General features: G+C 42.5%; 1 protein-coding gene across 1 annotated transcript; it reads left to right on the forward strand.

Moving 5' to 3' along the window:
- The first annotated feature begins 1,705 nt into the window (after window positions 1-1,705).
- On the forward strand, window positions 1,706-11,667 carry MRPS36 (mitochondrial ribosomal protein S36). Its single transcript, XM_004608495.2, has 4 exons — window positions 1,706-1,853; window positions 7,985-8,048; window positions 9,333-9,520; window positions 10,747-11,667. Exons 1-4 carry the CDS (start codon window positions 1,812-1,814, stop codon window positions 10,762-10,764), a joined length of 312 nt encoding a protein of 103 aa, XP_004608552.1. The 5' UTR covers window positions 1,706-1,811; the 3' UTR covers window positions 10,765-11,667.
- The last annotated feature ends 1,873 nt before the right edge of the window (window positions 11,668-13,540 follow it).

Here is a 13,540-nt window from a genome sequence, read left to right on the forward strand (position 1 = left end):
AGTTAATATAGATAATAAAACTTAATATAATTTTGTAGGAATGATATGGATGGCTTATGATTCAAAAAGAAAAACTTGGGGCTGGAGCAATAGCACAGCAGGTAGGGCGTTTGCCTTGCACGCAGCTGACCCAGGTGGTCCCCTGAGCACCGCCAGGAGTAATTCCTGAGTGCAGAGCCAGGAGTAACCCCTGTGCATCGCCAGGTGTGACCCAAAAAGCAAAAAAAAAAAAAATCGAAAAGAAAAACTTGAGGCTCAGAAGGCTGAAGCATGTACTTTACAATGCTCGAGTCCCCCTGAATCCCAGGCATAGTATGAATTCAGTGTTCAGTAAGCACCAGTGGGTGTGCTTCCCATACCCAAACCTTAAACACCTAAGTTGTTTTTGTCTGGGGGCTACAAGCAGCAGTACTCGGGTTTATTCTTCTCTGTGCCTGGGAGGGCCATATATATGAGGTGTTGGGGTTGGAACCTGGGTCCACTGCGTGCAAGGCAAGTGTCCTACCCACCGTACTATGGCTGAAACTTCAACACTACAACTTTCAACTAGACTCGATCAACAAGATTACTAAAGTCAGGATTAAAGGTAACAGAAAGCCACTTGAAACCATGCTTGGGACCATGAAGTCCCTTCCATTACAACTGGCATCTACCACTCCTCCTAAGCATACCCCTAGTGCCCCATATATAATTCGCTTGAGAAGTAGCCAGTTGCATTACTTGGTTTTAAATTGAATTTTGGCTATCTGAAAAGGCCGTGTTCCCACATCACACAAAGCTAATGGGGAACTTAGACAAATAATCAGTGGTTAAAAAAAAAACCCAACAATAGAAAACACAATTCTGCACTTGTATATTCATTGCAGCACTGTTTTCAATAGCTAGAATCTGGAAACAATCTAAGTTCCAAGAACAGACAACTGGTTAAAGAAACCATGGTACATCTACACAACGAATACTATGCAGCTGTTAGAAAAGATGGTCATAAAATTTTCTTATAAGTTGATGGACATGGAGAGTATCATGCTTTGTGAAATGAGTCAGAAAGAAAGGGACAGACAGAATAAGTACACTCATTTGTGAATCTAAAATAACATAGTGTGAGACTAACACTAAGGACAGTAGAGAAAAGGATCAGGATTGCTCCATGGTTGGAAGCCTGCCTCATGTACTGGGGGAGAAGGTAGCTGGGATGGAGGAGGGACCACTAAGTCAATGATGATTGGAGGGATTGCTTGGGATGGGAGATGTATGCTAAAAGTAGACTAAGGACCAAACATGATGGCCTCTCAGTATTGTATTACAAATCATAATGCCCCAAAGTAGAGAGAAAGAGAGAAAACGCCTGGCCTATATAGAGGCAGGGGTGGGGTGAGGTGGGATGGCATGAGGGATACTGGGGACATTGATGGTGAAAAATGTACACTGGTGGAGGGATGGGTGTTTGATCATGTATGACTGAAAATCATGAAGGCTTTATAACTACCTCATGGTGATTCTAGAAAGGAAGGAAGAAAAGAGAAAGAAAGGAAAGAAAGAATGAATGAATGAAAGAAGGAAGGAAAAGAAAGGAAGGAAGTGTGGAAGGCAGAAAGAGAAGAAAACAGTTCCTAGGGGCAATTCTTAGGCAATAAGAGGGAAGGGGCGGAGTCGGGCGCGGCGGGGCGGGGCCAGCCACGCGGTGGGAGGAGCATCCAGCGTCGCCTCGCCCCTCCCCGTGACGTCACCGCCCGCCCGCCCCCGGCTGCCGGAGACTTATAGTTAACAGAGCGGTACGCGAGCGCCCCGGAAGCTGCCCCTTCTCGGGGGTCATGATGGGCAGCAAGATGGCGTCCGCCAGCAGGGTCGTTCAGGTAAAAAGCTTCCGTGGCCTTTCCGCGCCGGGGGGCGGCAGGGCTGGCGCCCACGAGAGTCACAGCGCCGGGGAGGAAAGGCGGCGGCGGCGGCTTGCGGAGACCGCGGCCTGGCAGGGCCAGCGGGGCTGCCCCGCGGGGTGGGCGTGAGAGCTGGCACCTGAGCCCGTGGGGTCGGGCGGTGATGCCGGGCCCGGGAGGAGGTGGGGCCTGGGGACGGGGCGCCGGGGAGGGTGGGCACGGACAGCCCCGGGCTACCCTCCGCCGAGACCACGTTCCTCCCGCGGAGAGTGCGGGCTGGTCGCTCCGGCGGCGGCCGGGCCAATCGCCGGCTGCCGCTGCCCGTGATGTGCCCGGGCGGCCAATGGGAAGGAAGGCGGTCGCCGGGAGGGAGAGGAAGCGAACCCCGCTTCTGACCCGGTGTCCCTTCAAGGTCTCGGCAATGACCCGAGCGCTGGCCCCTGCGGGGTACGCCCTCGCCCGCGGCCGCTTCCCTTACTACCAGTGCAAGCTGCTGGCTGCAGACCAGATCGGAGGAGAACGGGGGAGGAAAAAAAAAAAATACAAAGACCGTTTTTTGTTCATCTGTATAGGTTTTAGTGTTGAGTTTCGCAGGCTTTTACTTTTGAGCTTAGAGAGGCGGTTTAGAGGGACTGTATTGTTAAGCCAGGTATCAATTAATAACGCCTGACAGCTGGTGTATTTGCTTCCCCAGCGGTAGTCGTTAGCCGAAGCGGGAGAGGGGAAGTGGGTTAAATACATGGTTTATAAAAACCTACGTATATGTGACTGGTTTACATGACTCTTTTTATTGTAATGAAGGAAGTGTAGTATGGTATGGTCAGCTTTAGCTTTGATGTGAGAACTGCACTTCTTTTTGCACCGTGCATTTTATTATTGTTTTGGTGCCTATAGTGAGGGGTAGGTGGGGAGTGAGGGGGAGCGGAGACACTACCCCTGCAGTGCTGTGGAGGAAGCTGGGTCTTCTCCTTTATACTGTCTCTCCACCCTCATCTCTTCAATGACCTAATTTTAAGCTGAAGCAGTGAGGATGATAACCCTAGATCATAGTGTTTGTTACCATTGCAGCAAATAAACCTCGTTTACTTAGCGGGAAGTTAACTTCGTGGGAAATTACTGAATGCTAAGATTCTGTGACGATAAAAGGAATGCCTAGCAAAGGACAGGCTTCTTTAATATATTGATAGCTGGGTTTAAAATTGGATTAGTGGGCAAAAAAGGTGTAAACAATGTGTGATAGATTTGTTAAAATGAGAGTTGTACGCAGTAATCACAACTACAATACATGCAAGAAAGGGGGCTTGGTAATGTGAGATATATCATAAGGAATGGTCTCGCTCCTAAAGGGTACAAAAAACTCGTGCCCATATTCATAACGCAAATAAAATATTGCTAACAGTATGCAAATAATTGTGTGCTACTTGGGGCAGGGAAGATTTAACAGTGGATAGGGCACTTGCCTTGCACGAGGCTGATCCGGGTTCAATCTCTGGTATTCCGTATGGTCTCACCACCGCCAAGAGTAATTCCTAGTACTGAAACAGGAGTGACCCTGAGCACAGTCAAGTGGGTTTACCCTCCCCACCAAAAAAAGCATTAATTGCATATTACTGTAGCAAGAAAGATTAAATGGTGGGGAGGGCACACAGCTGTGCTCAGGAACTGCACCTGAGGATCCCTCCTGATGGTGCTCAGGGAAAATGTGTGGTGCTGGGATTGGCTTGTAGTGGCCACAGCTGCATGCGAAGCAGGCACCTTCACCTTTGTACTATCTCCAGCCCAGCAAAATTTCTTGAGTATCTTTGTGAGGCCTTTGCTCATATTAGATTATGGTGCCAACGTGGACATGGTGTCTCCAGAGAGCTGAATTTGGCTGTTGATCCAAAATTTGAAGAAAGAATAGTATTTCAACAGACTGGCACAGACTGGTTGGCATTCACAAAATACCACGTCAGTGTTAAGTAGGGATGTTTATACTGTAGGGTATGCAGAAGAAATTTAAGAAGAAATATAGGTACAAATTAAATAATTCTCTAATACCAAAAAGTACATATTTGGGGCTGGAGTGATAGCATAACGGGTAGGGCGTTTGCCTTGCATGCGGCCAGCCCGGGTTCAAATCCCAGCATCCCATATGGTCCCCTGAGCACTGCCAGGAGTAATTCCTGAGTGCAGAGCCAGGAGTAACCCCTGTGCATCGCCAGGTGTGACCCAAAAAGCAAAAAAAAAAAAAAAAAAAGTACATATTTGGGGCTTGGAGCAATGGCACAGCAGGTAAGGCGTTTGTTTGCCTTGCACGCGGCCGACCTAGGTTCAATTCCCAGCATCCCTTATGGTCCCCCGACACCGCCAGGAGTAATTCCTGAGTGCAGAGCCAGGACTAACCCCTGTGCATCGTCGGGTGTGACCCAAAAAGCAAAATATATATATTTACATATTTGGTACATTTGGGCAAATAAAAGAATAGACAGGTGCTAGTGTTTCAGTCAGGAAATCACTTGCAGGAGGCACAGGAGGAGGTGAGTGGTTGGATTGATTCAGGTTATAAATCTGTATGAGAGGTGAAAGCAAGGAAACAGTTGGTGAGACAATGTTGAATACTGTGGGTTATTGGCTAGATACAGAGGAAAGGATGGAAAGAGTGATTGGAAGAAAAGGGAACAATTGAAGTGAAGGGGTTTGAAACTGATAGTGTAACCTCGTTGAAAGAAAAGGCTGGGTTTTCTGCATGCAGGAGATCCTTTTTTTTTTTTTTTTGGGTCACACCCGGCGATGCACAGGGGTTGCTCCTGGCTCTGCACTCAGGAATTACCCCTGGTGGTGCTCAGGGGACCATATGGGATGGGACCATATGGGATGCTGGGAATCGAACCCGGGTCGGTCGCGTGCAAGGCAAACGCCCTACCCGCTGTGCTATTGTTCCAGCCCCAAGGAGATCCTATTTTTATCCCCAGCACTGTATCTTATCCCCTGTGCACCACCACAAGTGGCCCTTGAGCACAGACAGGTGTGGCCCCAGTTTCCCTCCCATAAAGGGAAAAACATAAAGGCAAAGAACCTTTCAGAAGTTAAAACTAAACTAAAAGGAACATAAAAGATGAGCAGTGAACTGATCCAGTAAAGTTGACAAGTTGGTATAATTTAGTGGAATTATTAGATTTTTAAAGAAAACAATAGTGATCCAGCCAACAAAACTCAGCACTTTCAGGGCTTTGAATATCATTGAAGACGTGAATAAATGTAGAAGACTCGGAAATGGCTAAAAGCTTTAAAAGACACTTTTTTTTTTTAATAGAAGACGGAAAGCCTTTCCTTCAGCTTTATTTTTATTAATATATTTATTTGGTCTTGGGGCTCTCACCCAGTGGTGCTCAGGGTTTTCTCCTGCCTCTCTGCTTAGGAATCTCTCCTGGCAGGCTCAGGGTACTATACCGTATACCAGGGATTGAACCCTGGTTGGCTGCATGCAAGACAAGTGCCCTATCTTCTGTACTATCTCTAGCTCCTGGAACAGACACTTTATCAAACATAAACAGATGTCAAATAAGCATATGAAAAAGGGTACATCATATGTTGTTAGGAAATTGCAGATTAGAACAGTAATGAGATTCTACTACATTCCTATTAGAATGGCCAAAATCTAGAACCCTGGTAATAACAAAATTCTGATAAACATGTGAAATAATTCTATTCGTTGCATTGGGATTGAATTTTCAAAAATACTGCTGTTTTGAAATTTAGATTGGCAGTTCTTCCTACTGAAGAACCCGTACTTTTATCAGAATATAATTCATCAGTCACATTCTTTGGTATATACCCAAATATGTTGAAAATTTAATACCACACACAGGCTGTGAATAGTGTACAGTAGTGTTACTTTTAATTGCCAGTTGGTAGTAGATAAGTAAAATTGAAACTTAAAAACTTTTTATAGGAGCCAGAGAGATAGTATATAGGGTTAAGGTGTTTGCCTTGCCTGTGGCTGACCCTGCCTTAATCTCTGGTACTTCGTGGTCCCTGACCATCTCTGAGAGTGAACTCCCTAGTGTAGAGCCAGGAGTAACCCTTTAGCATGGCCGGATGTGTCCCAACCCTTTCCAGTCCCAAAATACTAAAGGCTAAAGTTCACAGTTAAGATTTGTAATTAGTGGGCTGAGAAGATAACCCCAGAGGTCAGTGGCACATGCCTTCCATGTACACACACAGGCACCTAGGGCTTCCAGCCCTTTTGAGTATCTCCCCAGCCCTGAACAATACTATTTTTTTACCCCCTGAAAACTATTAAGATGTATAGAATATCATGGAAATAAAGGGGGGGGGCGTGTGTGTGTTATTGATGGGGAGTGAAGAGGAGGAAGGAGTAGGTGCTGGGGATGCAAAGCATTCTCTCCAATCAACCAATTTGAGCCTCTCCCTGACTGCAAAAGGGGACCTTATTAGTTTTTGGTTTGGGGGCACAGCTGGTGGTATTGGGACCTCCTCCCTTCTCTGCTCCTAGTGGTGCTAAGGGGACCCTGCAGTGCTGGGATGGAACCTAAGTGCAGCCCTTGAGCTCTCTTTCCAGGGCTCAGGAGGAGTTTTAAAATCTTTTGGAATCTGGAAGCTGAATAGAAGAGTATCATTTGAACTAGTTTAAAAGAATCAGTCTAGAGAAAGAGGAAGTCTGAAAGTTGGTGGGGATTAAGGAGAGATTTCCAGGCAGTGAACACTAGCTCTAGATTGAATGGGAAGAGAAATGGCACGAAGAATTTGGGAATTGCAAGCTCTTCAGAACACTTGTAATAGGGGCCGGAGAGGGAGGTGATACAGCGGATAAGGTGCTTGCCTTTCGTGCGGCTAACAGGTTTGAACCTCAGCATTGCATAGAGGATCCCCAATACAGCCCAGGTGTGGCCCAACAACTTCCTACCCCCCCCACCCAAAAACAAAAGCCATGAACTTCAGGAAAAGGTACACAAGACAGCAATGAGGACTGAGGCTAGAGATAATGAAAAAACTACATTAAAGTAGCCTTGTATGGTCCAAAACCAAGTTTGAAGTGCGTTCTGCAGATGTTGAACATTTAAATTGTTACATGGGGTAGGGACAGTGGGATGGATCATGTTTTTAAGAAGGTGGGATATAAAAAGGAAGAAGCAATAGGGGGCACATGCTTTGTTTTTTTAATATGAAAGACAAGTATACTTTATGCTGAGGAAGACTATATATTTCAGCATTTTCTCACGCCAGCAGAATTATGGTGGTGAGTTTTTAGGTAAGTCTTAAGAAACCTATTTATTTCTGTACTCATAAAATGCAAAATATATATAATATAAAATTTGTATATATACTTATATACAAATGCATACAAACATTATTATGCAGAAACAATTTAGATGCAGATAATACACTATAGAATTAGCATTGTATAGTCTAAAGGTTTTGTAATGAAAGGTCCACTTAAGTTCTACTCTTCAAATGTCTGTTATAAAAATGTTATTCTAAAATATATTTCTGAGCTGTGAAATAGTGGGTAAGACACAGTGACTAGTGTGTGCCCAAGTGGGGTTCCATCTCTGGCACTACATGGTCCCTCAAGTATCACCGAGTATAATTCAGGAGGCTCTGAGCACTAACTAGCCTGGGTTTCCTAGGTAATTGAACACAGGGCCAAGGAGTGCCAGTGGGACCCCAGAGCCTCGTAAACACTGCTTGGAACCTGCCACCCCCACCATAAATATGACGTTCAAAAATGTCCCTGAGCTCAGGGAACTGCAGGTGGAGTTCGAGGGATCATTTGGGTTGTCAGGGATTGAACCCTGGTCAACTTCATGCAAGGCAAGTGCCCTACCCACTGTACTAGCACTCTGGCTCCAAGGTCAGTTGTTAATATAGTAAAATGTAATGTATAAAGTACATCTTATTATGATAGTAGATAAGATAAACACATTCATAACTCTTAAACTAGGTTCCTACTGGAAAGGAATAAATAGTAAAATTTAAAATGACCAGTAAAAACTAAGTTTTTTTAAAGAAAAATATCTAAAAAGCTTGATAGAATATCTCTTTTATGGTTAATGAGATTATTTTAGTGCTTCATATTTTTCCCCCCACATTCATTTTTATTTTAGGTAGTCAAGCCACATACTCCATTAATAAGGTTTCCTGACAGAAGAGACAATCCTAAACCCAATGGTAAGTTATACTTTAGATTAAAAAGTATATATTTACACATATTTATAATAAATAGTCTATTATAGATGATTCCTTGTTTAAATAAGGCAGCTTTTTGTAGTTAAGATCAAAATGTTACCTTAAATTGCATGCAGATAGAAATTTAGTTTTTATTGCTGTCATTTAAAAGGTGATTTAATAATGGTTGTCTCCATTTTTCAATAATACATAGTTTATATACGGGAATTTTTTTTTTCTTTTTGGGTCACACCCAGTGATGCACAGGGGTTATTTCTGGCTTTGTACTCAGGAATTACTCCTGGTAGTGTTCAGGGAACCATAAAGGATGGTGGGAATCAAACCAGGGTCGACCGTGTGCAAGGCAAATGCCCTACCCGCTTTATTATCGCTCCATCTCCTATATTGGGGAATTTTTATTCTATCTTTTCCCCCTTTCTATCTTTGAGAAGAATATACATTTGCAGAGACTTCGGAGTATAATAGTCATTCCTAAATTTCTCTCACAGCTAATCTTTTTTTTTTTTGTCTTTAGGGTCACACCCGGCAATGCACAGGGTTTACTCCTGGCTCTGCACTCAGGAATTAACTCCTGGTGTCCTGGTGGTGCTCAAGGGACCATATGGGATGCTGGGAATCGAACCGGGGTCGGCCACGTGCAAGGCAAACACCCTACCTGCTGTGCTATCGCTCCAGCCCCCCAGCTAATCTTTTTAAAAATTTATTCAGGGATCAGAGCATTAATACAGATAGTAGGGTATTTACCTTGCATGCAGCTGACCCAGGTTTGATCCCCAGCACCTCATACGGTCCCCTGAGCACAGCCAGGAGTGATTCCTTAGTGCAGAGCTAGGAGTAAACTACAGTGCCAGGGATGGAACCCAGGGCCTTGTATTTAAGGCATGTGCTCTACCACTGGTCTCACCACTGACCCTCCTTATTTGTTTGAAAAGAACTTTTGGGGGTTAGCGAGATGGCTCAAAAGGTTGAGTACATGCTTTGCATCTTGGGGGCTCTGGTTTGTCCCTGCCACCTCATGGTCTACTAAGCACTGAGCCAAAAGTAGCCCCCAAGCACCACTAAGTGTGGTCCAATCCCCGCATCCTATGTAAAAATTTAAAAATGTAAATACAAAGAACCTGATGAAATTACGTATAGCTGCCCAGTCTAGTTGCACTCTAATGGTTACCTCTTTGAATATAATACCATTTCAAAAATAGATTAAAAAGCATCACCTGAACAGTTTCTCCAATTACTATTTTGGTCTGTTTCATTCTGTTTTTTCAGTGTCTGAAGCTTTGGGATCAGCAGGGCTACCTTCTCACTCTTCTTCAATGTCACAGCATTCTAAGGGAAGTAAAGCACCAGACTGGCTCATGCACCAGGGTCCACCAGATACTGCAGAAATGATCAAAACATTACCTCAGAAGTACAGAAGGAAACTTGTTTCTCAAGAAGAAATGGAATTTATCCAAGTATGTTCTTGCTTTTTAGCATGATGCTATCTAAAACACCTTAACATTTTTTGATTTTCAGGACCAGACCACAGAGTAGAGAGCACAAAGGGTTTGCCTGGTATGCGCTGACCCACATTCGATCCCTGGCACATATATGGTCCCTGAGCTGCTAGGTGTGATCCCTGAGTACTGCTGGGTGTACTCCTTACAAAACAAAGGGCCTGAGAAATAGTACTGCGGGTAGGGCATTTGTCTTGCATGAGTCCAACCTGGGTTCTAGCCCTGGCATCCCGTATGGTTTCTTTTTTTTTTTTTTTGGTTTTTGGGTCACACCCAGCGATGCACAGGGGTCACTCCTGGCTCATGCACTCAGGAATTACTCCTGGCGGTGCTTGGGGGACCATATGGGATACTGGGATTCGAACCCGTGTTGGCCACGTGCAAGGCAAACGCCCTACCCGCTGTGCTATTGCTCCAGCCCCCCGTATGGTTTCTTGAGTACCACCAAAAATAAATCTTGAGTGCTGAGCCAGGAGAAACCTCTGAAAACTGCCAGGTATGGCTCCAAAACAAAGAAAAATATATACAATTTTGGCTTTGGGGGTTTTCTATGTTGATTTATGTGTTTTTCCCATTGCCTTTTCTTTTTTCTTTTTCTATATTTTGTTGTTCTTCGCCAGTAGTTACTTCTGGGTCTTCACTCAGGAAATCACTCTGGCAGGCTTGGGAGACCATATGGGGTGCTGGGGATCGAATCCAGGTCGGCTGCTTGCAGGGCAAGCACCTTACCCCTGTACTTCAGCCCCCAACCTATTGTCTTTGCAAGATGTGCTTGTAACTAAGAAATAGTCTGCTAGCATTGTGAAAAATGACTAAGTCAGGAAAGCCTTAGTAAATGTGGATAAAGGAATATGTTACAAGTGTAGTGTGGTAAAATAGCTATAGGTAAGTTAAATGGGAAAAAAGCTCTTTAGGATCTTCAATATGTTTTTATAATATGTATAGCGCTTCTGAGTCCAAGAAATCTTGAAACTACCAATATAGGTCAACCTTGATCTTTCATATGTGAAATAATCTTTATTTAACATTGATAGGTGTGTCCCCCAACTATGGGGAACCCAAAATGATACTCTGATAATTAAAGGTTATGTGCCTAAAATAGTGTAAATATGAATAGTGGCTGTGAAAACATCTTTTATAAATGTATCATCTAATTTTATATCTTTATTTTTTCTTTTTTTTAGCGTGGAGGTCCAGAATAATCACTCAGAATATGGCTGCTGTTTGTCATCAGACAAAAGAATGATCTTTACAATAAAGGACTTCCAAAATGACGAATGAGAAATTGTACATTAAACAACTTTAATAAATATTATGTTTAAAAAGCATATAGAAAACTTAGGACACATATCTTCTAATTTATGTATCATGGTCAGCTTCTCCACAAGCTTACCTAGTTGTTTATATACTTTATACTTATTAAAATATACATTTTTCAATGTAGCGTATTAATTTACTGTAGTTATCAGATATTACCAGTGTTGAACTAAGAAAAGCACACACTGTCTAACTATCTTAGGTTTCCCATAGTTTTGCTTTTCTTTCAGTTTCTCATTAGATAGAGTTGATCAGGCAGAATTGCTGCTTTTGGAAACTGATATTCTTGAAATTGGATGAAATCAGTGATATTCCGTAATGACTCCATATTTGTTATTCTCAAAAGTTATTCAAATACAACTGGCTTAATAAATATATGCTACTGTAAATGATAAAAATATAGCCAAAGTAAGACAGGTGACTTTGTGGTATTAAAAACTGGAATTAACATAATTATGTGTAAATTTCAATCTAAAAAACAAGAATTACAGTATAAGGTGGGATATATAAGTTAAAATGAATATAGCATAGGTATAAATGTTAATGAGAAAATTGCATTTTAGTTCTGTTTAAGGATTATTAAGAAAGTCTTGTTTTTTTTCCATTTTATCATTTTTATTATGTATGCAAAATCTGATAAGTTACTTTTCTCAAACCTAATGTCTGAAAGCTTTATAAAATTAACCTAAATATTTATTTATGAAACTATTAGCAGGGTCTTCCTGTGCCAAGGGTATTTAATATTGTGAAAGTCTCACAAACTAAATAAATTTATTCCATACCTTTAATGATTTCTAGAATGTTTTAAAGAAGTCATCCCTATAGTATGAGTAGTATGTGAATAATACAGACAATTCTTGTTGCGTGCATTTTTATATTTGCCCAATTGCTTATGGGTTGATCTTTTAACTCAAGAGGGTTAATTCTAGTTTCTGAAGAAGAGGGGATTGGCTCCTCTCACGAATTGTTATGGCTAAATGTTGTCAAGTGCAAATATGATCTAGAGGTTTGGTGCTAGCCATTTTGTTATTGGATCAGGAGCATGTGGTGCCAGGGATCAAACCAGAGTGTCTGCATGCAAGGCATATGCCTTAATCCTTTTACTATCTCTGGTGCTCTATGGCTGAGTCATCCCTGAGCAGATGACCCTAGTTCCCAAGCAACACTTTTATGATTTAGCCTCAGAATCACACAAATATTTGTATATATCCACTGGTCACACAGTACAGCCTTTATATTTGGAAGGAAACTACAAAGTGAATTTAAATGCAAAAATATGTGGGGTCATCTTGGGAACTGGGTGCCACAGATGTATGATAGGGCTGTGTAAACTGTTAAGCTATGCAGAGGCTGAGAGGCATTTAGATGACTATCAGAAGCTGTAAAAATGATGTATTTTCTGCAATATATGAGACTTTTACGAACCAGTTTTATAAAGAACCAAGTACTTATCAAAATCTGGAAGTTTCCAATATACTATCTCTAAAATGACTAATAAATTCTCGGGGCTTTTAAAATGTGTAATCATTTTAGCCAGGTAGCTTTCCTAGAAATAGATCTTTTTATGGAGAGGGAATAGGAAAAGAAAGGTAAATAATTTGTGGAAATAATATATCTAGTGACTACATACAGGTGGTGCCAGTATACAAATAAATACAGGTAGTCTAGATCCAATGCAAGATGCAGCCTTTACATTGCATTTTCTAAATTATGAACCTTAGTATTTTGTTGCCTTTAGAAGACCTATGAATATCAGGATTCTTAAGACACATCAAGTATTCTAGCTCAATACCTTGGAATTATCCTTACTGCTGCTCCTGCTCCCACAACTCATATATATCAGCAAATTTACCAAATAGACACTTTTTTTCTTTTGCTTTTTTGGGTCACATCTGGTGATGCTCAAGGGTTACTCCTGGCTCATGCACTCAGGAATTACTCCTGGCGGTGCTCGGGGAACCATATGGGATGCTGGAAATCAAATCGGGGTCAGCAACATGCAAGGCAAACGCTCTACCTGCTGTGCTATCACTCCAGCCCTGACACTTTTTTTAGTTCTTAATTTACGCAAAGAACCAGTGCTTTGAGGAAGATATTTGGGGATAATAGGTTTAGATGGTGGCTCTTCAGACACAGACTGAAGTCACAGTAGTGTTTTCAAATCTTGTCAGATGTACAGCCACTTTACCACTGCAATAAGTTTTGAACTCCCAGCGTTTTGGTGAATGGGAGTGGTGGGGTAGGAGGAAACTGTAGTTTGGGATCAAACCCAGGTGTTCTGCAATGCAAAGCATGTGCTCAGCACCTTGGGCTGTCTCTTTGGCTCCTGACATTTCAGCTTTTCCCTGCCTCTAGGTCTATGATATAACCTTTTATAATAGCCATGCAGTGTTTTTTTCTGTTTTGGAATTACCCTGGAAGTGCCCTGAAAACACTCCTAGCTCTGTGGTTGGGGCATGGTGTGTTTCACTCCTGGAATATCAAACCCAGATCTCCTATATGCAATGCATGGGCTTGTCCTTGAATTACTTCTCCAGCAAGTGAGGCTAAAACCATTTTTTTTTTTTTTGAGTGGCAACTATACTTAAGGATGTCTTTACCATGAGGGTGCCAGGGATCACACCCAGGCTCCAGCATACAAAGCATATGCTTTAACCCTTT

Source organism: Sorex araneus, chromosome 1 (genome assembly GCF_027595985.1).
Source record: "Sorex araneus isolate mSorAra2 chromosome 1, mSorAra2.pri, whole genome shotgun sequence".
Lineage (NCBI taxonomy): Eukaryota > Metazoa > Chordata > Mammalia > Eulipotyphla > Soricidae > Sorex > Sorex araneus.

Excerpts from the sequence above, each read along its gene's own strand:
- MRPS36 (XM_004608495.2), top strand. The coding sequence starts at position 1,812 with ATGATGGGCAGCAAGATGGCGTCCGCCAGCAGGGTCGTTCAG. Across the intron at positions 1,854-7,984 it reads CCGCCAGCAGGGTCGTTCAG|GTAGTCAAGCCACATACTCC; the intron begins GTAAAAAGCTTC and ends TTTTTATTTTAG. Across the intron at positions 8,049-9,332 it reads AGACAATCCTAAACCCAATG|TGTCTGAAGCTTTGGGATCA; the intron begins GTAAGTTATACT and ends CTGTTTTTTCAG.